The 22,449-nt window shown below is 47.2% G+C and overlaps 1 protein-coding gene across 1 annotated transcript in view; it reads right to left on the bottom strand.

Moving 5' to 3' along the window:
- Positions 1 to 22,449, bottom strand: part of HMCN1 (hemicentin 1) — a 197,608-nt gene that overhangs the window by 26,880 nt on the left and 148,279 nt on the right. Inside the window, exons 58-86 of the mRNA XM_071564920.1 lie at positions 21,737 to 21,898; positions 21,433 to 21,546; positions 21,108 to 21,310; positions 20,793 to 20,874; positions 20,532 to 20,663; positions 20,161 to 20,310; positions 19,004 to 19,163; positions 18,279 to 18,403; positions 16,601 to 16,784; positions 16,328 to 16,425; positions 15,628 to 15,906; positions 14,339 to 14,529; positions 13,152 to 13,233; positions 12,524 to 12,660; positions 9,435 to 9,576; positions 8,491 to 8,635; positions 7,382 to 7,509; positions 6,150 to 6,306; positions 5,853 to 5,974; positions 5,487 to 5,651; positions 5,189 to 5,296; positions 4,921 to 5,058; positions 4,629 to 4,763; positions 4,130 to 4,399; positions 3,461 to 3,651; positions 2,899 to 3,112; positions 2,297 to 2,431; positions 1,658 to 1,848; positions 921 to 1,002 (exon numbers count right to left, since the gene is read on the bottom strand). Of these exons, the coding sequence (XP_071421021.1) occupies positions 921 to 1,002; positions 1,658 to 1,848; positions 2,297 to 2,431; positions 2,899 to 3,112; positions 3,461 to 3,651; positions 4,130 to 4,399; positions 4,629 to 4,763; positions 4,921 to 5,058; positions 5,189 to 5,296; positions 5,487 to 5,651; positions 5,853 to 5,974; positions 6,150 to 6,306; positions 7,382 to 7,509; positions 8,491 to 8,635; positions 9,435 to 9,576; positions 12,524 to 12,660; positions 13,152 to 13,233; positions 14,339 to 14,529; positions 15,628 to 15,906; positions 16,328 to 16,425; positions 16,601 to 16,784; positions 18,279 to 18,403; positions 19,004 to 19,163; positions 20,161 to 20,310; positions 20,532 to 20,663; positions 20,793 to 20,874; positions 21,108 to 21,310; positions 21,433 to 21,546; positions 21,737 to 21,898 (4,422 nt within the window). The remainder of the gene's footprint in view (positions 1 to 920; positions 1,003 to 1,657; positions 1,849 to 2,296; positions 2,432 to 2,898; positions 3,113 to 3,460; positions 3,652 to 4,129; positions 4,400 to 4,628; positions 4,764 to 4,920; positions 5,059 to 5,188; positions 5,297 to 5,486; positions 5,652 to 5,852; positions 5,975 to 6,149; positions 6,307 to 7,381; positions 7,510 to 8,490; positions 8,636 to 9,434; positions 9,577 to 12,523; positions 12,661 to 13,151; positions 13,234 to 14,338; positions 14,530 to 15,627; positions 15,907 to 16,327; positions 16,426 to 16,600; positions 16,785 to 18,278; positions 18,404 to 19,003; positions 19,164 to 20,160; positions 20,311 to 20,531; positions 20,664 to 20,792; positions 20,875 to 21,107; positions 21,311 to 21,432; positions 21,547 to 21,736; positions 21,899 to 22,449) is intronic.

Here is a 22,449-nt window from a genome sequence, read left to right as displayed (position 1 = left end):
GATTTGGGCAGGGCTGTCCCCACGTGCCCTTCCAGCCTGCGCAGTGGATTTCAGGTGAGGCTCAGCGTGCGCAGAACTGGCCCCACCGTTTAAGTCCTGAGGTTCGTCTGCCACAGCCGAGCGAGCTTGGACAGTGCCAGTGAACTCCCCAGGACTAAACACACACACTAAGCTGGTTCAAAATGTAGCAATCTGAGGACCAAAGCTGGGATTGAGGTGCAATAATAAGAGCACAGGGCTGTCTTTACTACTGAAATGTGTTGTTTTCCATAAAACAGGAGGATCCATCCATCACAGCCAGAGGCAACTGAGCCACAAGTAACAGACCCATGCTGCTCGGGGCTGGAGTAGGAAGGGGATGTTCAGAAACTTCCCACTAGAGCAAAAAAAAATTCTAACATACTATTTCTGCCACAAATAAAATACTGTCACTAAAAACTGGGATTCATCATGCATAAGTTTCTCAATTTAGAAGCTGAGAGTCTAGTTCAGTCCAGTTGTAGAGACATCCTGTCTGGTTAACAAAGAGAAACAGGCCCTTTCAGAAGGTCTGAAGTTGCTCTGCTTGAAGCTGGTTTCTAAGATGAGTCTCAATCCCCTTCCACACCCTTCTCTTCTTCGACCTTAATCACAGCTTAGACAGACTCTTAAATATTCACGGTGAAAGATGCCCAGAGAAGCTGTGGCTGCCCCACCCCTGGAAGTGCTGAAGGCCAGGCTGAAGCAACCTGGTCTAATGGAAAATATCCCTGCCCATGACAGGAGGGGTGGTAGGTCATTTTTGAAGTCCCTTCCAACTCAAGCCCTTCTGTGATTTTATGGGAGATGAGTGCCCAACCTCCAAAACCTCACTGGGAGCTGCCTACAGCTGTCCCTGGGCAGGTGATGTCAGTGTGGGCACTGCCCATGCCGAGCCTTACTCTGCAGTGTCAGGGTCAGGCTGCGCTCCACCACGCCGGCCTCGTTGGTAGCCACACACTTGTAGTCACCAGCATCGTCGTTCTGGAGGACAAAACAGGGGGCAGGTCTCAGTGCCCCTACTGAGAGGGAATATCCTGTGCCAGAAGGTGGCATGCCCTGAAGGGCTGTGCTGCTGTACCTCCACATTGTGCCTTTATCAACAGTAAGGTGATATTGTGCATGACTTTTATTCCTCCATTTTTTATTTTCTTCAGCTCTCTATGCTGACGATCACACTAATTTTTTAAACTTCAATGAACTCACGGGAGTTTCTGTTTTTAACCCCATTTGAAAAGATAGACAAGAGTTTATGGGGAAAAAGGGAGTCTTAAACATCCTTTTAGGGATTTAGATGCTGAGATGCTTGCACAAGGAGAATGCACTTGCTGACCAGACTCTGTAGAACCCAGGCTCTTCTAAAGTCAAAAGCAAAAGCCCCTTTTAATTAGGCATGATCAACACATCAACCATTAGTATGTAGACTCAGTTCTTATGACAAGCAAAGAGAACTGTGATCTCCTGGCATTTTTTTGTCTGAGTAATTTGAGTTTAATTCGAGCGTGAATTAAAACATTTGATAAAGGTAAAAACAACAGTGGATTAAAAGCAAAGCCTCTCTCCTTCCAGAATAACATGATCTAGAGCACTGAGTAACCAAGCACAAGGCAGAACCTCCTGGTAACGAAGCAGGACTCACCACGGTGCCGTAGATGGCGAGGGAACCATTGACAAGCTGTTGGATCCTGTTGCTGATCTGAACTCCAACTCCTTTCCTGCTCCACTGGATGGTTGGAGGGGGATCTCCCCTGACCTCACAATTCAACATGGCGTTGCCCCCCAGGGGCTCGACTCTGCTGGAGTGGAAATCCCCCTTGAACACAGGGGGTTCTGGAACACAGGGCATGGCAGAGAAACAGCAGAAGCAAAATCAAATGCCATTCAGGAAATTGCTGGTCAGGGAATTTCACCCTGTTTCCATGTTTCCATTTAGCCACAGATGAGGTATCAGATACTAGGGGGAATGGTTTTAAACTGGCAGAAGGCAGGGTGAGATGGGGTATTGGGAAGGAATCCTTCCCTGTGAGGGTGGGCAGGCCCTGGCACAGGTTTCCCAGGGAAGCTGTGGTTGCCCCATCCCTGGGAGTGTCCCAAGGCCAGGTTGGACAGGGCTTGGAGCAACCTGGGCTGGTGGGAAGTGTCCCTGCCCATGGTAGGGGGGTTGGAACAAGCTGAGTTTTAGGGAATTTTCCAAACAAACCATTCCAACTCCACTCTCAAAACAGTTGGCTGTGTGGAAGTGCTCAGTAGTGACCACAACTGCTGGTATTTTACATACCTTTGACATGCACAAACCCAATAGCTTTGATGGAGCCCACTGTGTTCTCTGCTGTGCACACATAGGTCCCAGAGTCGTCCTTGGAGACCCTCTCAATGAGCAGCTCACTGTGCCCATTGACATCATCATACTGAGCTGGGGGCAGAGCACATGGGAAAGGGTCACTCCCAGGACTTGCACACAGGCAGGTCACCAGAGTGTTTGAATGACAGTGCTGTTCAGCAGCACAGCTCAGGGCCCTGGGACACTGCAGGAGGGCACACAAAGGCACTGCTATGACATTGCCCACATGCATCTGCTCCTTAAGTTGTCCCTTACTTTCATTATTAGCTCCTGGATGCTGAGTAGATATCATCAGATAGTGAATGTTTTAATGTGATTCATTATTGGCTACAGAAGAGAGATGACTTCTTGCAGCTTTGTCTCAGAGGCAATTTAATTCTATGATTGCAGAACACTGAAGATACTCCTCACACCATCACTAACAGGTTTACTCCCTCTAGATTTTTCTTCTTCCTTAAACTAACTGCAATGCTGAATGGGAGAAAACCACTCTGGAGCAGAATGGCCACTGTTACCAGCAGGGGTCTGGTGTTACCCACCTGGAATGATGTTGTTGTTAAAGGTCCATGTGATTTTGGGCACAGGTACCCCAGTTGCTTTGCAGGTTAACCTGAGCTGTTCTCCTTTGGTCAAAGCTACATCTCCAGGCAGCTCAGTGAAAGCTGGCAGCACATGAACTATCAGGGTGACTGTGTGTGTGGCCTCCCCAGCAGCATTGGCAGCAACACAGGTGTAAGTGCCAGAGTCTTCAGGCTGGAAGGAAACAAGTTGGGCAGATTTCAGTTGTGAGATATCCTACAAAACATGCCTCTTGTAATGGTAAGGGAGTCTCAGAGGGTCTGGAACAAGCATTCAGCAGAAATGCTCAGCTGAGCTCTTTCACTTCTCTAAATCTGAAGGATGACCAACACTTCTTTTTGCCATTCCTGAGGATTTCCCACTACAAACTTCACAGATTTTACTCCTCAGTGGAAAATGAAACTTTAATACAGACTTTGGAAAATGAAGAACAAGAAATGAAAATAAAACGATGACTAATCCCAAAGTGGATCTTATCACTGCCAGACCTGCCCAGTAATAGCTTAGATTTAGGGAACTTACAACAACATTGTCCAAAATGAGGTCTCCACCTGGCACAGTCTGGTATTTTCCCACTATCTCTGTTAACAATGTGTTGTCCTTCTTCCAGTTTATTGTTGGTGCTGGAATCCCATCAGCCACACAGGACAGGACAGCCTGGGAGTCCTCTGTGACCGTGTACTGCTCATCTGTGCTGTGGATTCTGGGGGGAACTGTGGGGAGGGTTATGGAAAGGATTTACCTGTGTGCTTATCCCAGTACCACACTGAAGAAAACACTGCCTGCATCCCCTGTATTGTCCATCTCCATCAATGAGCACCATTAATGACCACATTCCTAAATTCAAGCTAATGGCTGATACAACCCAGTAACATTCCCCTGTTAAGCTGCACCATTTGCCTGAACTCCTACACATCCTAGCTCCTTACTCTCTATGGGGTCACAGTGTGATAACACACATTGTTTCCCCACAGTCCCACTTATCACAGAATTCTAGGATGGTCTGGGGTTGGGAGGGACCTTAAAGCCCATCCAGTCCCACCCCTTGCCATGGGCAGGGACACCTCCCACCAGCCCAGGTTGCTCCAAGCCCTGTTCAACCTGGCCTTGGACACATCCAGGGATGGGGATTGCAAGGGCTCTCAGAACAGGGCGCTGCAGAGGGTGCCCCAGCCAGCAGGAGCTGCTCACCATGCACAGCCAGCTCGGTGCTGGAGGAGCTGGTGCCCGCCACGTTGGTGGCCGTGCAGGTGTAGCGGCCACTGTCCCCAGGCTGCACAAACATGAGCTGCAGGGCACCCGTGCTCAGCACCCTCCTCCTCAGGGACTCTGGGATCTGCTGCCCATCCTTGTGCCAGCTGATGTCTGGCCCAGGGGAGCCTTCAGTCTCACACTGCAGAGTGACAGACTGGTCAACGGCAACAACATACTCCTTCGTGTGGGACTTGATAACCGGAGGAACTGAAAGGAAGCAAGAAATTACTTGAAGAACTAGGTGTTGCAGGAAGCATGGAATGCTTTTGTTCTCAGTGAAAATACTCCTAAAAGCATATTTTGATCCTAAAGTAGACGTAGAACCAAAGGGAATAAATCTCCTGGGCTCTGTTCAGTGTCATGTCAAACACTAGGTCCCTTTCAATTGCTCAGAATTGTGCTTGGACCCACAGAAAGAGATTAAACGATGATTTACCTTGAACTTTCAGTTTGATCTTCCCCAGAGCAGTGCCAGCTGGATTCTGAGCAACACACATGTAAGTGCCAGCATCTTCCACAGCCGCGCTGGCAATCTGCAAACTGCCACTTGGGAGAACCACCAAACTGTTGGCTAAAACAAACACAGGCAAAGTGTGACCCTTCTGGCTTGGATTTTGTTCTTAAATGAATGGAAAGGAGGAGCCCAAGCCTGAACACTCAGAAAAGAGACTGTCAGTGTCTGAGGCACAGCAGGCAGGCCCCATTGAGTTCCAGCATTAGGGGCATACCTGAGGTGATGATGTTGATGCCCTCCTTCTGCCAAGTGATCACAGGTTGAGGTGTGCCCGTGGCCTCACAGGGCAGCACGATGGGATTGTTCACAATGACATCCAGCACCCCTGGCTGAGCCTGGATAACTGGTGGCTCTGAGGAAAAAGGGCAAGGCAGCAGTTTAACTTCAAGGCTAGAAAACTCCAGCAGGTAACTAAAATTGCACAACCAGAGCAGGCTGAATGGGCAATGCCTGCAGACAACCCAGATGTTCAGCCACCTTACCCTGCACGTGCAGTGTGACGTGCCGGTGGGCAGTGCCAGCGGCATTCCGGGCAACGCATGTGTATCGCCCCGCGTGGGCCAGCTGGGCAGAGGGCACCTCCACAGCTCCTGTGGCATAGAGAGCATCAACACATACCTCTGTGCACAGGCATCTCCCACAGCATCCCTTTGAACACATCTGTAATTTTATTCCAAGCCATTGGAGATGGGACCTCTGGGGGATTGTTAGCACTGGTGGAGTGAATTACTTTGAGGTGTGCCCAATTATACCGTTCCCTGGGTTTCCGGAGCACAGTACCTGAGGAGAGAATCCTGTAGCCATCTCCTCTGGGAAGCAGCTTCATGCCATTTTTGGTCCAGTGGAGCGAGGGGACAGGAACTCCAGAGGAGGTGCAGGAAATCACCACTGGGGACAACTTTGTCACCAGAAGGTCTGTGGCTTCATCTGCTATGGATGGGGGCACTGCAAATGAAGACCAGGGCAAAGGTTACTTGCCCATGTTCCCTTTTATAAATTCTTGGAAATAACTTCTCTTTCTTGGGAATGCCAGAGGCTTATGGATATCAGTATCTTAAGGAATAAAATAAAAACCTCATCTGAACACTGGAATGCCCCACAGAAATTCTGGGTGCCACACACATGTAACAGTAACATCCCCCCTACCTTGAACAGTGAGCTCAACTGCTCTTTGGTCTTCTCCTGCATCATTTGACACAGAGCACTCATAGACACCAGTGTCAGCCACAGTGGGAGAAATGATTACCAAGGAACCTGAAGACAGAAGTCTGAGCAAGGGGAAAAGAAAGTAAAAGCCATTGAAATACTTCTTTCCTTTCCAGATAATCAGTCCACTGAATTTGCTGGCTAGACAAGATTACATTTATGCAGGGGCTAGATTTTAAAGTGCCAAAATCGTTGCTGAAAACTTCAAACCCACAGTGAAAAGAAAACACCTCTCACCTGTATGTATTCTGGTTCTGGTCAACACTAAGCAGATGCCCATTTTTTTTCCAGCTGATTGCTGGTCTGGGAATTCCAGTGGTTTCACAAGGCAAAGTGGTTTGCACATTTACAGTGACTGTGATATTCATCTCGCCAGGAGCAATAGTTGGAGGAACTGAGGACAAACAAAGCCTAATTATTCAGAATAATTATACATATATATATATGCCCACAGATCTCTCTCACATCTACATATATTGAGCTGAATGATCTAAACACATTGACTTAATTTTTATAAAGAGTAACTAGATAGTAATAAGCCTATTAAACATGTAGCATGAGATGTGTCAGGTCTTTTCAGTTCAAGATAAGGAATAAATATTTACTGCCCATGAATATTTGGGTTTTATTCCTAAAGCTGGACATTTCTTTTATTTTTATTTTTTTTTAACCAGAGCAGCTAAAAAGGAGTAATTTAAAATGGTGTCCTAATTTGGCAGCTGAGACCAGTTTATCCCTGTGTGGGTGTGACCAAAGCTGTGCATTCTAAACCCTCTGGGCCATTGCCCAGCAACTGTTCCCAATGGCCCATTGGCAGCAGCTGCCCAGGGCACAGCTGAGCCCTCAGGCTGGGAGCTGGCTGGGAAAGAAGCCTGGCAGAGGAGCTGGGAGAACTCCCCTGCAGGGAGTCCTTGGCACCTCCACACCCACCTGAGGGCTCAGCTCTGCTCATGGGCCAGCAACCATTCCAAAATCCCCCCTGACTGCCAGAGTCAGATCCCCCAGGGTGAAACTCCCTGCCCTGGGGGAGGGACTGGGGGCTCCCACCTGCACCTGAGGGGAGACAATCTGGGGGTTTGGGGACTTCTGGGACCACTTGTGGGATCCAGAGGAGAAGCAGAACCTGGACAGGAGGAGACCACCACTCACCACCAGACTGTGCCATCATCTGCACCAACAGGTTTTTTTCCTTTCCTTTTCCTTTGCACTCGGAGGAACCACGTGGGGCTCAGCACAGGGGCCACCAAACCCCACTGTGTTTGTGCCCCAGGGGGCTGGGTTAGACTGCTGGGTTTGTGGGTTAAACCCAATTTCTCTTTGTGCCATTGCATTTATTGTAATATTGTTATTAAATTGTAACTCTGACTTATAATCTCTTTAGTGTTGGGTTCATTTCTCCTGCTGGTTTACCTTTAAACCAGCACAAATGGGGAGAACTGTATTTCAGAGTTGTGAAGGGCAAGTTTTACCCAGGACCTGCAGGTCGACCCTCCTGCGCTCGGTGCCCGCGCTGTTGGTGGCCATGCACAGGTATCTGCCGCTGTCAGTAACCTGTGCTGAGTGGATGTGCAGGGATCCATCCTCTGACATGGAGTATCTGAAACAGAGCCATGGGTTGTTGGCCACTGCCCACCCAACAGGACCACGGGTTATCCTGGTAGTGCCAAGGAAGAGATGACTCAGGGGCACAACAAATGGCCTAAACACGGGGTGGCAATTTGGCCACACAGAATTTTCTCATTTATTGCACTTATTCTGACTTCACTCTTTCCCAGAGGAATGATGAAATTCAGCTGACAGAGTGATTCCACATAAATGATACTGGATTTACAGAAAATAGCCAAACCCCTTTTTCCCTTGCTTCTCATTTAACCTTAAAAAACCCTGATTAAAGCTTGCACTTTTTCTTTGAAATGTCACTGAATTCCTCAGCATTTGCTCAGTTCTAGGAAATGCCAAATCCCCTTAAAACAGTCAGAAGATAGAAACTGGTCACTGTAATAAAAGCTGTTACTAGAACATGTATAAAAAGTTTTATGTATTAGAAAATACAGAATACACTCAAGCAGCTTTTGGCCTGCATGATATTGCTTGGCTTCATCCCCAAACTCCATATATTTATATACATACACACATATATATATACACACATATAAAGATTTTTCACATTTACTGTTTAAAGTCTTTAATATTTCATATTAGAAGAATGACTGTTATGCTTGGCTGTAAAAGGACAGGGGGTTGTCCTTCTTGACAATAAAAGGATGAAACCTTTGGCACTGCTACTTTTCTGTAGAACCATTTCTGGTCTACTGGAAGGTGTCCCTGCTGATGGCAGGGGTTTGGAACAAGAAAGTCTTTAAAGTCCCTTTCAACCCAAACCATTCTGTGATTCCATGATTCTATGACATTACAGTTTCACCACTGCGTTTTCCACATTTGAGATGACAGTATAAATATTAATTCCATCTGTGAAAACAAACTAATTTACAAGCCACAGATGTCTAATTATGCTTTCTGTAATGAATACATTCTTAAATAGCAATGAGGAACCTTTATGCTGACTTCAGGACAATACCTTGTATTGTTTGCAGTGAGAACAGCCCCATCCTTCCTCCAGGTGACTCTGGGGGCTGGGACTCCCTGAGCTGCACACTCCAGAGGGGCAGAGGCATTGATGGGCACCACCACAGTCTGGGCACCGCTCTGGATCGTGGGAGGCACTGCAGAGGGAGAATTGCTGATGATACCAAGGAAATAAATTTACACTGCAATGATTGAAACTAAAGACTCCAAAACAGAGACAGCAGGTTTGGGATCACTGCAAAGTCAGGCACAAGCCTCTTACCATTCTGGGCAGCACATGGCAATTGTCACGGTGCATTAGAGGAGCAGAAAGAAAGATTGGCTGAAATGCACTGCAAAGGTCAGCTCTGCAAGTTACTGGGTTGGGAATCAAATAGAAAGAGGGAAAAAGTTCCTTCTCATCACCCCAGTGTGAGAGCAGAGGAGTTTCTCATCAGACTAGAGGGGAGAAAATGAACAGGTTAAAATGGAGCTCGGGACTGTGGTAGCACAGGACAAGTATGGAGTACAGGATCCCTCTCCTGCTACAGCTGCAGAGAAGCTGCCACAGGTTTCAAGTAACCTGCCAAACTGGTGGCCAAGCCAGCTGGGAACCCTTGTTCCCAAGGGGCCAGCCAAATGCTTCCAAAAGAATTTCTCTGAATTTACCCAGGAGTATTTCTCAGTCCTGGATCTGGGGGTTCATTCTGAACGTATCCTGACTCCATGTCAGAGTGATGGCCAGAAGCAGCCTCCACCAGCAGGAAGCACAGTGGATGGACAGGGAGCCATGAGGAGCCCCCAACAGGTCCTTTATTTTGGGGAGAGTTCAGGCATGGCCTGAGTGGCCAACACGTGGCTAGAAAGAGACTCCTAATGGTTGCCTCCTGCTGTCTGAACCGCTGCAGAAATGCCATGCAAAGATGCAGGTGCCCAAGGCTGGGTGCATGACCTTACCGTGCACTGTCAGCAGGAACTCTCTGGTGACCTCCCCTGCCACATTCCTGGCCACACAGGTGTACCTGGCCGTGTCCCGCAGGGCCGCGTTGTTGACCTGCAGGTACCTCCCGCCCGACAGGATCCGCACCCGCGGCGTTCCCTGCGGCACAACAGACACAGGACACACCTGGGGTGACACTGTCCTCCTCTGTCACTGCAGAGCAGCAAAGAAGGCACAGGGACCAGGGACTCAATTCATTGCTGGCATAACTTCATTCACATCCCCAAAGATAAGAGGAGAAACCAAGTTATAAAAAAAATTATCATTGCTTACTGGTTGGTTCCCCCTTGAAACCCTTCCTGGGACTTGTGCCTGCAGGGGACAGCCTTTTGGGTTATATGGCCAAAGGGCTTGGGAGTTTTTATGGAAAGGGGCAAATAACAGCAGGATTATTTTCTTACTATTATTTTCTTTAAATCTATGTACACTACAGGCAGAAGGAATACAAGTTTCTCTACAGCGTCCTTCCAACATCACATTCTTGCTCAGGTGGGAGCCAGCACAGACTTAGCTAAGTTGACTAACTAGGAGTTCACTAGTCAGCAGTTCTGGATACAGGCTCTGTATCCAGATATCCAGCAGCTCTGGATAAGGCTTCCACTCTTCCCAGTCCCACAGTGACTCCACAGCCCCTGCCATGAGGGCAGCTGAGTCAAAGCTTTCTGGGTCATGTCAGCGTGAGTGACTTGACATCAGCTCCAAGCACTCAAAGACCTGACTGGATAAAATCCAACAGAAAAAAGAGAAGGAATTCAAGCTTTTCTAGTATGTGCTACCCACCCTTTGGAAGGCATTGAAAGCTGACATTCCCACCTACTCTTTTGGCTAAAGGATTTGCAAAAAGCACAACAGAGAGGTGAAACTCCTCTGGTTCTCACTGGCACCCTGGAACTCTGGTCCTTCCCCAGCCACCAGCTCCAAGTGTACAATGCAGGACACACAGCAGGGCTGGAACCTCTCAGGTGACATGGGTGGGTTACAGACAGATTTTGGGTAATCACAGGGATTTCCTGTCAAGAACACAGCCTATGTGATGGTTTCTAAACACAGAAGCATATAGATGACAGAAGATGGGGATGAAGCTATAATTTAATCACTCGGCTCTACTCAAAGTATGTCAGAAAACCCTTCTTGGAAGAAAACCAAATTCAGCAAGTTAAAGCCAGACTAGGTCCAGAGGCTCCTGCTTACATCTTTTCTTAACCCTCAATGTGCATTTCCAAATCCCTGAAGAACACCAGGACTCTGAAGCTGCTGGAGGCCAGATCTTCCCAGAGTTCTGCTACCAAAGAAGGCGGTGCTGCACAATTCCATTACTTAGGATGCAGAAGTGGACTAGATCAGACCTCATACTAGTGCAGACCTCAGAATCTGCCCAGTGGAAGACAACAAAGCCAGGAGGAAGGATACTCTCCACCACAAGGCTGTTTCCCAAAAAGCAGCGAGGATTTCAATGGAAATAATACTGCATCCTGAGAACCTGACTTTCCTCAATCCTCTCTTGTCCCCTTAACATCTCAGCTTTTCCAGGATGAGGAGATGACATGTCAACCAGCATCTCCCTTTCCACACTCAAGGGCACCCCTTTCCCAGCTGCTCAGTATTATTAGGCCTCTACATTTCTCTGAGGTTGAGAAAGCAGCCAGGCATTGGGAAGGACACTGATGTTCCCCTGATATCTGGAGTGTACCTTGCACAGGCTCAAGGGTGGGCAGGCCCTGGCACAGGTGCCCAGAGAAGCTGTGGCTGTCCCAGCCCTGGAAGTATCCCAGGCCAGTTTGGACAGGGCTTGGAGCAACCTGGGCTGGTGGGAGGTGTCCCTCCACATGGCAGGGGTGGCACTGGGTGGGCTTTAAGGTCTCAAGAAGCCTCAACCCTCACACATCGACATGAATTCACAAGGCAAGAGGAGAAGTCACATTCCAAAGCCAATTCCCAGGTTTCCAGCTCAGCATCTATGGTTGCCATAGCCTTTCTCTCCTCCTTTGATCCCTGGGGAGTATTTTTAAGAGTGGCTGCTTCTCATAGTTTGTTTTTATTAAGCACTGTCTCTAAAACACAAACTTTCCATGAACACTAAGGCAAAAAGTACTGTTTTCAAGCATCACTCAACCTTGTTTGCCCAAAAAACCTCACTATCCAATCAAAGAATTAACTGTTCAGAAGGAGAATGTTTCTGTGAGATTTTTTTTTAGCTGCTTCTTGGGCTATATTCAAGATCACAGTTTCCAGCAGCACTTTGCAAGGTGTATTCACCCACCATATTCTTACTTCTTCCAGTAATGTTTAATTCTTCTAAATTTACACTAGGGAAAGAGTCTGAGGAACGGTGTGTTAGAAGGAAAGCAAACGAGGAGAAATCTGGGTGATGATTTTGTGATAGATCACAGTGAAGGGAGACACAATTCATAAGCTGAATTTGTCTCCTCCTTATTAAAGAATAAAGATCAATAGAAGGAAAGTTCAATCAATAACTGAACTTCAACGTTGAACTGAAGAGCACCTGTTTTGTGAGTGACCCCAAGGATGGGAAGCAAAAAAATCCTTTCTGTATAAACTATCCTCACCTCGCTAATTGTCTCTCAACCAGCAAAGACTGGCAGTATGTAATTCTGAGTGGCAAAGATGCATTGGATACACAGCTGTGGTGATCAGCAACCCATTTGCTTTGGAAGAATTTCAATTCCTTTCTAAGTGCTACCAGAGTAGGGGGATGCACGATACAGCCAAAGGAAACAGAGAGTGCAGTCTTGTCTCAGCTACCTTTCCTGGGAAGCCATTCAGGAGTATACCGAAGGCTTCCAGCATTGCTCAGAGGATCCAGGAGGAGCAAGGCATCCCCCTAGAGGAAAAAAGAACAAGTAACAGCGGGGTGGCCCCTCCACATGTCTGCTGGCTCGGGTCGGGGCTACCTGCAGCTGGGCTGGGGCTACTCGGCTCTCTGGACTTGGGGCTGCACGAGGGGCGAGTGAGCGGGGCAAGAACCTCAGGCACTGAGTGTGACACGACAGGGAGCGAGGCCAGCACAGCAATGCACGCTCTGTACCTCCAGGGGGGCTCCATCCTTGAGCCAGGAGATGGTGGGAGGTGGGACAGCGTCCGACTTGCACTCCAGGATGACTTGTCTGTTCTGCAGCACCGTCACGTCCTGGGGCCCGTCGGTGCCAGCGATGTTGGGGGGCACTGAGGGGCAGAACCAAACAAACCACACGTGAGCCATCAGGGAAACTCTTCATTGAACATTTCCAACATTTTTCTTCCCTTAGTGAGGGGGGTGGATACTCTCTCTGTGTTGGGCAGTTGGCATTTTGCTAGCTCAACCTAATACACCTTGGTATCATTAATTAGTTCTGCTTTCCAATACCTGTGCTAAATATATCAGAGTATTTCACATCCCTTTTCAACAAGCATGATAAACTCAATCCAACAACTTATTCAAAGCATTCAAAAATAAGACTTGGAATTGTAGCTGGACTCAGGTAGAACTTTTCCTTCTAACTGTGTATCATGTTCAGAATAACCACCCTTATTCAGAACTCTTAGTTACGATCATACGTTGCAGTATCACAGAATACTCCATCTTTGGGAACACGTCCCTGCCACATGAGGTGCTGGTACATACCCTGGCAGTTCACACTTGGAAGGAATAACTTTTTTTCCTAAATTGAACTTACCATGCACTCGTACTAAATATTCCTTGTCATCATCTCCTGCTGGGCTAGATGCCAAACACGTGTATCTTCCTGTGTCCTCCACCTAGAAACAGGAACCACTTCAGGAGAAACCTCAGAATATGGGAAAAATTCAGCAAAACCAGGACATACAAATGTGGCAACAACATGAACAGGCAGCACTTGAACACAAACACAACAGATAAGGAAAGCCTGGAAAGAAATCAATGAAGTTTTTGACTACGTGGTTATTTTACCATGGTGGGGGTGTTCAGAGACAGCTTAGGAGTTGCAAGACTGCATAAAATCTCTCTGGATAATGTGTCTGCAGCAATAAGGATGACACTGGCTATGGGATCCATCTAAGAAGGGTCAGGTTTGGGTGCTGAGGAAATCTTTTTGTGCACACACAGTCATGAATACATTTATGGGTTCTCCCTCCTGTAAACTCACTGCAAACCCAAGAAGTGTTTGTTTTAGAAACAAATCAATCCCAAGCTGTACCCCACTTCTGTTTTGGGAACTTCACCTGGCTGTCCACAGCTGGAAACTGCCTTAGTTTAATGGTGAAGATTTTTAAAGGTTGTTTTCCCTGGACTCTTTTATTGTACAAATTAATTTAAAGTCTTTCTATTGTGTTGATTTTTTTTCCTAACCTGCACCCAGAAGGCTGGAAATGCAGCTTTTCTCTGTCTTCCATGGCTTACACATGTGAGAAGCAAGTGGATTTAGGAAAATCCAAGCTAATGGGAAGAGAAGAAAGGCTGAGGAGGAACTATAAATCACAAAAGAAGAAAAGTAAGAGATAGTAACAAGGGTCAAATAGGTAGAAAATCAACAAGAACAGATCACAGGCAGATTAAAATCAGAAACAATCTCCAAAAGAGATGAGTCCCAGCACTGACTGCTTTGCAACAAGAGGCACCAATAAATAATTATGGAACTCTGAAGTGAACATGAAGGAAAAGTGCTCAGAGGAGGCAGAAGTTTTCGGGCACTCTGATCCCAGAACGTTACTGTGTGTTCTGGATGGGAAACTCCGAGGCAAGGCTTGAAAAACATATTCTCCAATGGCAAATGCAGGTGGGTGACTTTACAGCAGGTTTTTAGGATACCTCTTAGGATAGTCCTAAGGTGGACACTCTTTCAGGGAACTCAGAACTGAGCCTATCTTGGAACAAATAGTCCACCTGAGCACTGGTTATTCTCAGGGCTCCTCTCAGCACATGAATATTGTCCGTCTGCAGAAGTGGGCGCCCATCCTTCAGCCAGGAGATTTTGGGGACTGGAATGCCAGAGGAGATGCAGAGAAGCTCGAGTGGTTTGTTAATGATGACAGAGAGCTCTTCTGGTTCATCTGAACCATTGATGTGAGGTGGCTCTGGGGAAGGAAAAATATTTGAGTTCTTTAGACTCAAAAAGCCTGTAAAACCTGAGTGGGAAAGCCTGTAAGGCATCACACACAGTCTTGGGGGTGGAGTTTACAGAATTAGTCTACATTGTACTATTTTTGAGTGTGACATGAACTCACTGAGTAACTCAGGTAATTTCTACCTGCCTCTGTCTGTTAATTTGCACATTTTGTGAGTCGCAATTATTCATCAGAAAATGTTTTTAAAACCAGAGGTAAAATATATTTCAGTGAATATAATTATTAGTCCCTGAATTGTTGTACTTTCAGCTGTGCATCTTCCTGTCAAGCTCAATCTCTGCTAACCAAAGTTAGTAACTCATAGCATATAGTTATATTAATTATAGCATATTTCAGTCCTTGGGAAATACATATGCCATATTACACATTCACATATCTTTGGGTATCTTTCATTTCTTTCTTTCTCTCATTTATCATTTATTGAAAAGGTCAGGTTGGACAGGGCTTGGAGCAACCTGGACTGGTGGGAGGTGTCCCTGCCCATGGCAGAGGGAGGCTCTGGATGGGCTTTAAGGTCCATTCCCACCCAAACCATTCTGGAATTCTATGGGGAAGAAATGGCCTTAGTGCTGGCATTTGTACCGTGATAACACACTTTTCCACTTCAGAACATTTCTTTAATGTTCTTTTCAGACTTTGTTGGCTGGAAATGTTTCTCTCCAGTCCTCGGCCTTAGGCTGTTTCCTTTTATGTAAAAAGGTAATCCATAAAATGGTACGACTGTCACCATTTCACTCTTAGAGCAGCATGGAATCCCAGGATGGTTTGGGTTGGAAGGGACCCCAAATACCATCCAGTCCCACCATGCCATGGACAGGGACACATTTATCATATATTGAAAACGCCAGGTTGGACAGGGCTTGGAGCAACCTGGGCTGATGGGAGGTGTCCCTGCCCATGGCAAGGGGTGGCACTGGATGGGCTTTGAGGTCCCTTCCAACCCAAACCACTCTGAATGGAACAGGTAGATTTTAGGAGTCTATAAAACCCTTTATCCTTAGAGGCTAAAGAGGCTCCCACTTTGCCCCCTCCAAGGGCAGCACTCACCGAGGACACTGAGGGTGAAGTGCCTGCTGGCCTCTCCAGCCGCGTTGGACGCCACACAGGTGTAGGTGCCCGCATCGCCCGGCTGGGCGTCCGCCACGCGCAGTACCGTGCCCTGGGCACTGGAGGTGAGGCGAGCCCCGAGCACCAGGGGACGGCTGTCCTTGAGCCAGGCCACGCTGGGGGCAGGGGTGCCCTCGGGGACACACTCCATGGCAGCGGCACCGCCCCGCAGCACTGCCAGCTCCTCCGTGCCCCCCGCCTTGTCCAGCGCCGGTGGCACTGCCGAGAGACCAACAGCAGGTCACACTGAGGGCAGGGTGCAGAGGGGACAGCGGCAATGCAGCCACCCCTCTGCATTTCCCCACTAAAGTCCCTCAGGAATTATGTATTACTCCTCTTTCTAAGACACTTGCGATGTGTCACAGGGGTTAGAACTAGAGGAGCTTTAAGGTCCCTTCCAACCCAGACCACTCTGTGATTCTGGGGGACGGTTCAAGTAAAGACTCTTGCAGGGTTAAAATACTTTCCATTTAAAAAAAACCTCAACACATTGAAAAGTCAATCTTTCCCTAACGATTACCTCTATAAGATGTGCTTGTGGCTGTTTGCAACATGGTGTTGGTGAGAAAGAAAACTGCACAGTAGGTTTAAGAAATCAAGAAACAAGAATCCTTACATAAAGCATTTCAGAGAAACTCACCAAAAACTTGCAGGTTGTAATGTTTGTTGTCCACTCCAGCCCTGTTAGATGCTACACAAGTGTACACACCAGTGTCAGAGATCTGCACTCGGGCAAGTCTGAGGAGAAAAGCACTTTAAGGAAGCTGCAAATGGAATCCATGGAATCCACTATCTTTACTGTGGCGTGGCTCAGACCAAATTTTACTCTTGCTTCCAAAAATACGAGCAGAATTGTGCTGATACAGCAAAAAAGAACAAAACACTCAGCCAATTAAAACAGCTGAGAACCAACCTGAGAATCTGCCCAGCTGAGAGCAGCCTGATCTGGGAGGAGACAGACAGGGGAAGGCCATTCTTCAGCCAGTGGAGCTGGGGCTGGGGCGTCCCAGTAGCAGTACATTCAATATTTAGGGAGGTGTCCAACAGGGCAGTGAGCTCCTCTGCTTCCTCTTTACTACTGGCTATTGCTGGAGGCACTACATTTTGTAAATTGTGAAAAGGAAGGTGTTAGAACAGGCTCTTAAAATGATTGCACATGTGTTACCTTGCAGAAAATCCTGCCCCTAAGGGCCCACAGGTAACCCAGCAAGAAGATCCTCATTTTGAACAGAGCAAATCCTCTAATAATAATATGGAGCACTAGTAAATTACCCATTTACATACCTAAATCAGATACACTTTAGAATGACAGCAGAACCCCCTCTTTGATTTGCCAGGCTGTGACAAACAAGAGGGAGCTCAGAGCCTGAAGCTCAGGGGAGAGAACGAGGGGGGACAGGCTAAGCCCAGGGACAGAAAGGACCTGGGACTCCAACCTGTGTCCTTTGATACACCTTAAATAAGGTGAAGTCACACAGGAGGAAAGTGAATTTATTACTTTATTAAATTTATTAACAGAATTTTCAATTTAAAAGCACTGAGATTTATCTGCTGACTTCATTCTTAAACAGAGGAAGTTTCAAAATGCCTAGTTAAGTATTCTGGCTGGTTTTATATAACAGAACTGCTTTAAGGCAGTTCTATAGTTTGGTTTTATAGTTAGTTTTTTAGACCCCAACTATGCTCTTGGGGGATCACTATATAAAGAAGGCCCAGCCACATGTACCTCCAATCTCTGACCCCCTCACACATGACAGTTGTGTTGATAAGACCATTGAACTTGGTTATTGCTTGAATTTCAACCAATATAACCAGAACAAAAAACTCCCTGCTGTTGTGCAGAGCCATTCTCTGCCAAAAAGATGTGATGTGGTCATTTAGGATTGCTACTTTTATCAAAAAGGTGCCATTATCTCCCATTATCTGCTCACACTTGTATTGCCATTGACACTGAGCCTGTGCAAGGGAACAGACACCCACACTGCTGTGACACCCTGCCTGTGCACAGCCCTCCCCTCTTCACTGCACTCATTGTACTTAATAAACACATTTTTCACAAATTAAAATACCCACTCTCTACACTGCTAAACAATTACACTCAGCATATTCTGGATGTCTAACAGTGCAAGAGAAGAATTTCCACTCACACTCCACCCTTTTCCTTTTAGACTCTCAGCACCTTGAACTTTTAGTTCCCTGCACACCACTTTGCTTTTAGCTGCTGTACTTTGGAATCACTGAAGGTGTACTTGGGGCTGATTTCATATTTTATTGCCTTTTTGTTGTATTAGTTTATCTTTCTCCACAAGAAATAAAAAAACCACCGCAGGCAGAATTCCTCTGTTACAAACTCCACTAGAGGAATTAATCCCTGTTTATCCACAAACACATTTACCACGGAATGCAATCCTGTCCCTGACAGAACATCCTCTGGAATACACTGTGGGATCTACAGGACATGCAATTGGAAACATGTGCAGGCAGCATTGCACTGCAGGCAGGCATTGCTCTGTGAGCCCTCCCGTGGGATGGTGCCCAAAGATTGGATCATGGAGCAGGTTCCAGCCCCACCTCTGGGTGTGAGAGCTCACCATACACATTGAGGTTGAAGATCCTGTCCTCCTCTCCTGCAGGGTTTGTGGCCACACAAGTGTATTTCCCTGCATCCGAACTGAGCACTCTGGAAATGTTTAATGTGCTGCCATCTGGACTCACTCTGCAAGGAGCATCACAAAGCACAGTGAGCTGGTCAGTGTTCCTCTGACCTGGCAAAGAAACAGTCTGGTTTGGACAGTAAAGAACTACCTCTGTCCTCTTGGGACATTGGTGAGAGAACTGTTGTGTTCTGCAAAATGTTATTGTTAGAGATAGGCTAGGAAGTTTTTCCTAGAGATGTCCTGTTTAGCTTTGGTTTAGGATTCAGTTCCAGACAGGCTTTTGAAGGACACATAATGAAAAGCATCAAGTAAAATGTTTCCATGCCTCAGATCTTTCTCCTCCAAAGGAACTCAACGAAACTTACTGACCTTAATACACTTTCAGAAGGCTGATCAACATTAATGGAATTTATTAACTGAGAAAGAAATAAGTATCATATACTTATTTCTGTTTAAAAAAGAGATAAAAAAATCAAAGTGGCAACAAATCATGCAAGATCCATAGAAGTTAAAGAGGAAGATGAAGTTCTTAAACTGGCTAAGCTCCAGCTCAGGCCCTCCTCACACTCCCTCATAGGGCCCTCTTTTATTCTCCCTCTTTAAGGCCCTCCAAGCTTTCAAATAATAGAAAAGAACACACTCTGCTTATTTTTGCTTGCCTTATTCTTTGCAGATCATCACTGGCCACAGCCTTGCCGTCCTTCAGCCACCTCAGGCGGGGTGTGGGCACACCGTGGGCACTGCAGGGCAGCTGCACGCGCTGCCCCAGCACAGCCCCGACCTCGCTGGGCACCTCGGAGCCCACGATGTGGGGAGGAGCTGCAGAGCACAGCAGGGGCACAGGGGTCAGCAGCAGGAAACACAGCCTGACCCAGGAACAGTCCCACTGCAGCAGCTCGGGAGCACCAGCACCCAGAGCAGCACCTGCAACAGATGCTGGGCCCTGGCACCGGTGCCCAGAGAAGCTGTGGCTGCCCCATCCCTGGGAGTGTCCAAGGCCAGGTTGGACAGGGCTTGGAGCACCCTGGGCTGGTGGAAGGTGTCCCTGCCCATGGCAGGGGGTGCCACTGGATGGGCTTTGAGGTCCCTTCCAACCCAAACCATTCTGGGACTCTCTGATCAAGACCATCATAGTCCTGTTAACAGCCACACACTTACTCCATCCTAACCACAGCCATATCTAGCCTGTCCTCTAGTAAGTTTTGAGCATTTCAAACAATTTCAGTCACATTTACAGCTTAATATTCAATTTCTAAACTTAGGGAATACCTGACAGGCAGGGGAACACCAGCACAACTAACGGGGATGAGTCATTAGGAACACAGGAAAACACAATCATTGCAGATAAGGGTGACATGCAGTGAGGCAGGAGGCAATTCCATAACAAATAAGGGTTTGCCATTGGAGCCAGGGGGGCAAAAAAGTATTCCTAAGGAAATTCTGCCAGTGTGTCTTTGCTAACTCCTCCCATTTGCTATGGCAAGAAAGGCAACAGGTATCAGTGCTCCTGAATCCACCCATGTGTGGTGCTCCACAACCCCCAAGTCTTCTCCAGTGCTCAGCAGGAGCAAGGATGTGACCAGGAGCCAACACACGCAGCCTGCACCACTGCATTCAAGTTCCACAGCCAGAAGCTGGGAATGTTCTTTTCCATGGACATTTCTAACAGTATAATCCTCTAACCATTTCCCTCCCCAGTCACAGATCACACGGGCTGAATTCTCCCCTTTTTTGTGTTATCTCAGTACTCCTGGTACTGACACAATGTCACACTCAAACCTTAACCAGTTCTGCTCACTGTCCTCTCCTCCCTTACCTTGAATGGAAAGCACATAGGTTTTCTGAGCTTCTCCCTCCACATTGGAGGCAACACAAGTGTAGGTCCCACTGTCGAGAAGCTTCGAGTGAGCAATCTGAAGTTTGCTCCCACCAGGCAAAATATGGACTTCAAGGGAATCTGAATTTTCTGAAAACATGTAAACAAATCATCTATGCAAACCAGGCCATGGGGAGCAAACCTCTCACTGGGGAGAAATCCTTCCACCAAAATTTCAAAACAAACATTGCAATCAGTTACCAGAATGATCTGTCTAGAGACAGAAAAAGAAACAACCAAGAGACAGCAAATAGCACAGCGGTGCCTCAACTTGGGGAAAACAAGGAGTAAAAAGCATGAGAGAATGTTACCTATTGGTTTTCCATTCTTCAGCCACACTAATGTTGGTGGAGGAATCCCAGCAGCATCACACACAAGGGTGACAGGATTACTGATGGATTCACTGACCGACTCTTGCTCAGGGCCTTCAATACTTGGAGGCACTGTGAATTGGACAGAGGCAACAAGAATGGCTTGGTTACCAAATATTTGGTAAAGTGTTTTGACTTGCCTAACCTACAGACTCTAGGGGGCTTATACTAACTGTTGTAAATAATGCAGAGAGTGCTCACCATGAACATTAAGATGGAAATTTTTATCATCTCGTCCTGCAATATTTATGGCTTTGCACACGTACTGGCCTGTGTCAGAAACCTGAAAGAAAAAGACATTGAAAAAGAATCATTATGGAGTCGTATTTTAATGCTACAGTTTAGAGACATGAACACCCTCCTCTGCTTCTGCCGGCTCAAGGTCCTTCTTACACAAAGAAAGGCTTCCAGGAAACATGTTCTATGTAGAGCGAGTAAAACACCCCAATCAAGATGAAAGCAATGGCTTGCCAGTGGCAGAGCAGTGGCAGTGCAGCCTGCCCACAGCCTGCCTACCTCTGCACCCTTGATTCGCAGCGTCTGCCCATCTGCCAGGATCTCCACGTGGGCAGACTCCGAGATGGAGAGCCTGTTCTTGTACCATGTGATGACTGGGGGGGGGATGGCATTGGACTCGCAGTCCAGCGTCACTGGGGTGCCCACCCTCACATTCAGCACTGTCACAGAGGCTCCACTGGGGGCTTTGATGCTTGGGGGCACTGCAGGAGAAGCTCAGAGTTATTTCTGCTTTTGGTTTGTTGAAACAACCTAGCAAAACTGATAAAGTCCTCTGTGTTTTCCAAGCAATGGGTATTGTTTGAGAAAACAGCAAAAAACAAACCAAGAACAGTGAGGAAACTCTTCTTCTGACTTTCCCCAGCTTGGTTCCTGGCAATGCAAGTGTATTCCCCCTCATCTGGCAGTCTGGCCCGGGGAATCTGCAGCATCCGAGCACCTGAGGCAAAGACAGGAGGCTGGAGATTAACTCAGAGGAGATTGTGTTAATTCCAAATGCTGTTGGAAAACTGCAGGTCCAACAGGCTGAGCACAGGCACTGTGCTCCAGAAATAGTGGCCATGGACCTCATCAGATAAAGCAGACAGAAGCTGAGCCCAAAGGCTGTAGAAATAGCTGAGATTCCTCACCAGGCACAATGAAAGTGTTGGAATTCGAACTGACAGGTTGTCCATTCTTGAGCCAGCTGAGATCAGGAGGTGGAAAGCCTGTGACCTCACAGGTCAGAGAGATGAAATTATTCACCACCACAGTCAGATTCTCAGGGTTAGTACCAACAACAGTTGGAGGAACTGTGGAGAGAAACACACATGAATGGTATCTACTACTGGACCAGCAAAGGATGTTCCACAGGTTTACTAAAATAAAGCTGAATTGCTGGGGTTTGCTAGAGGTCCAAGTCACAAAAGTCTTTTACTTGTTTTCTGGATGCATCTGGAAACATGACTGAAACCAACCTAAAGGTCATTCCTTGCTCCTCTAAGTCACAAAAATACTAATTATTTCATTGCAGTCCTTCTGTGCTTGAGATTTGGGAAGGCTAAGGAACCTACAGGAGATCCTGACTGAGGCACCACCAGTTTGGTAACACTGTGCCCATCAGACTCTGGCTGTGTGAGGCAGCTCAGAATGGCTCCACCTTGGCAGGGTGTGTGGGATGACTATCCCTCCTTCCTGATTTCTTATGGCCCCTGTTCTTTCTGAAACAGTCCATTTCCCAAGATAGAGACCCCCAAATGGCTCCTCCTGACTCGGTTCAGAGCTGCTGTGTAACCCCCCAAACCTGGTGTTTACCAGTGAGCTAAGCACTTCCACATCCATTGCTCCAAGGGGTGCATTTTCT

This window comes from Pithys albifrons, chromosome 10, assembly GCF_047495875.1.
Source record: "Pithys albifrons albifrons isolate INPA30051 chromosome 10, PitAlb_v1, whole genome shotgun sequence".
NCBI classification, from domain to species: domain Eukaryota; kingdom Metazoa; phylum Chordata; class Aves; order Passeriformes; family Thamnophilidae; genus Pithys; species Pithys albifrons.
This window is presented reverse-complemented; position numbering and strand designations above follow the sequence as displayed.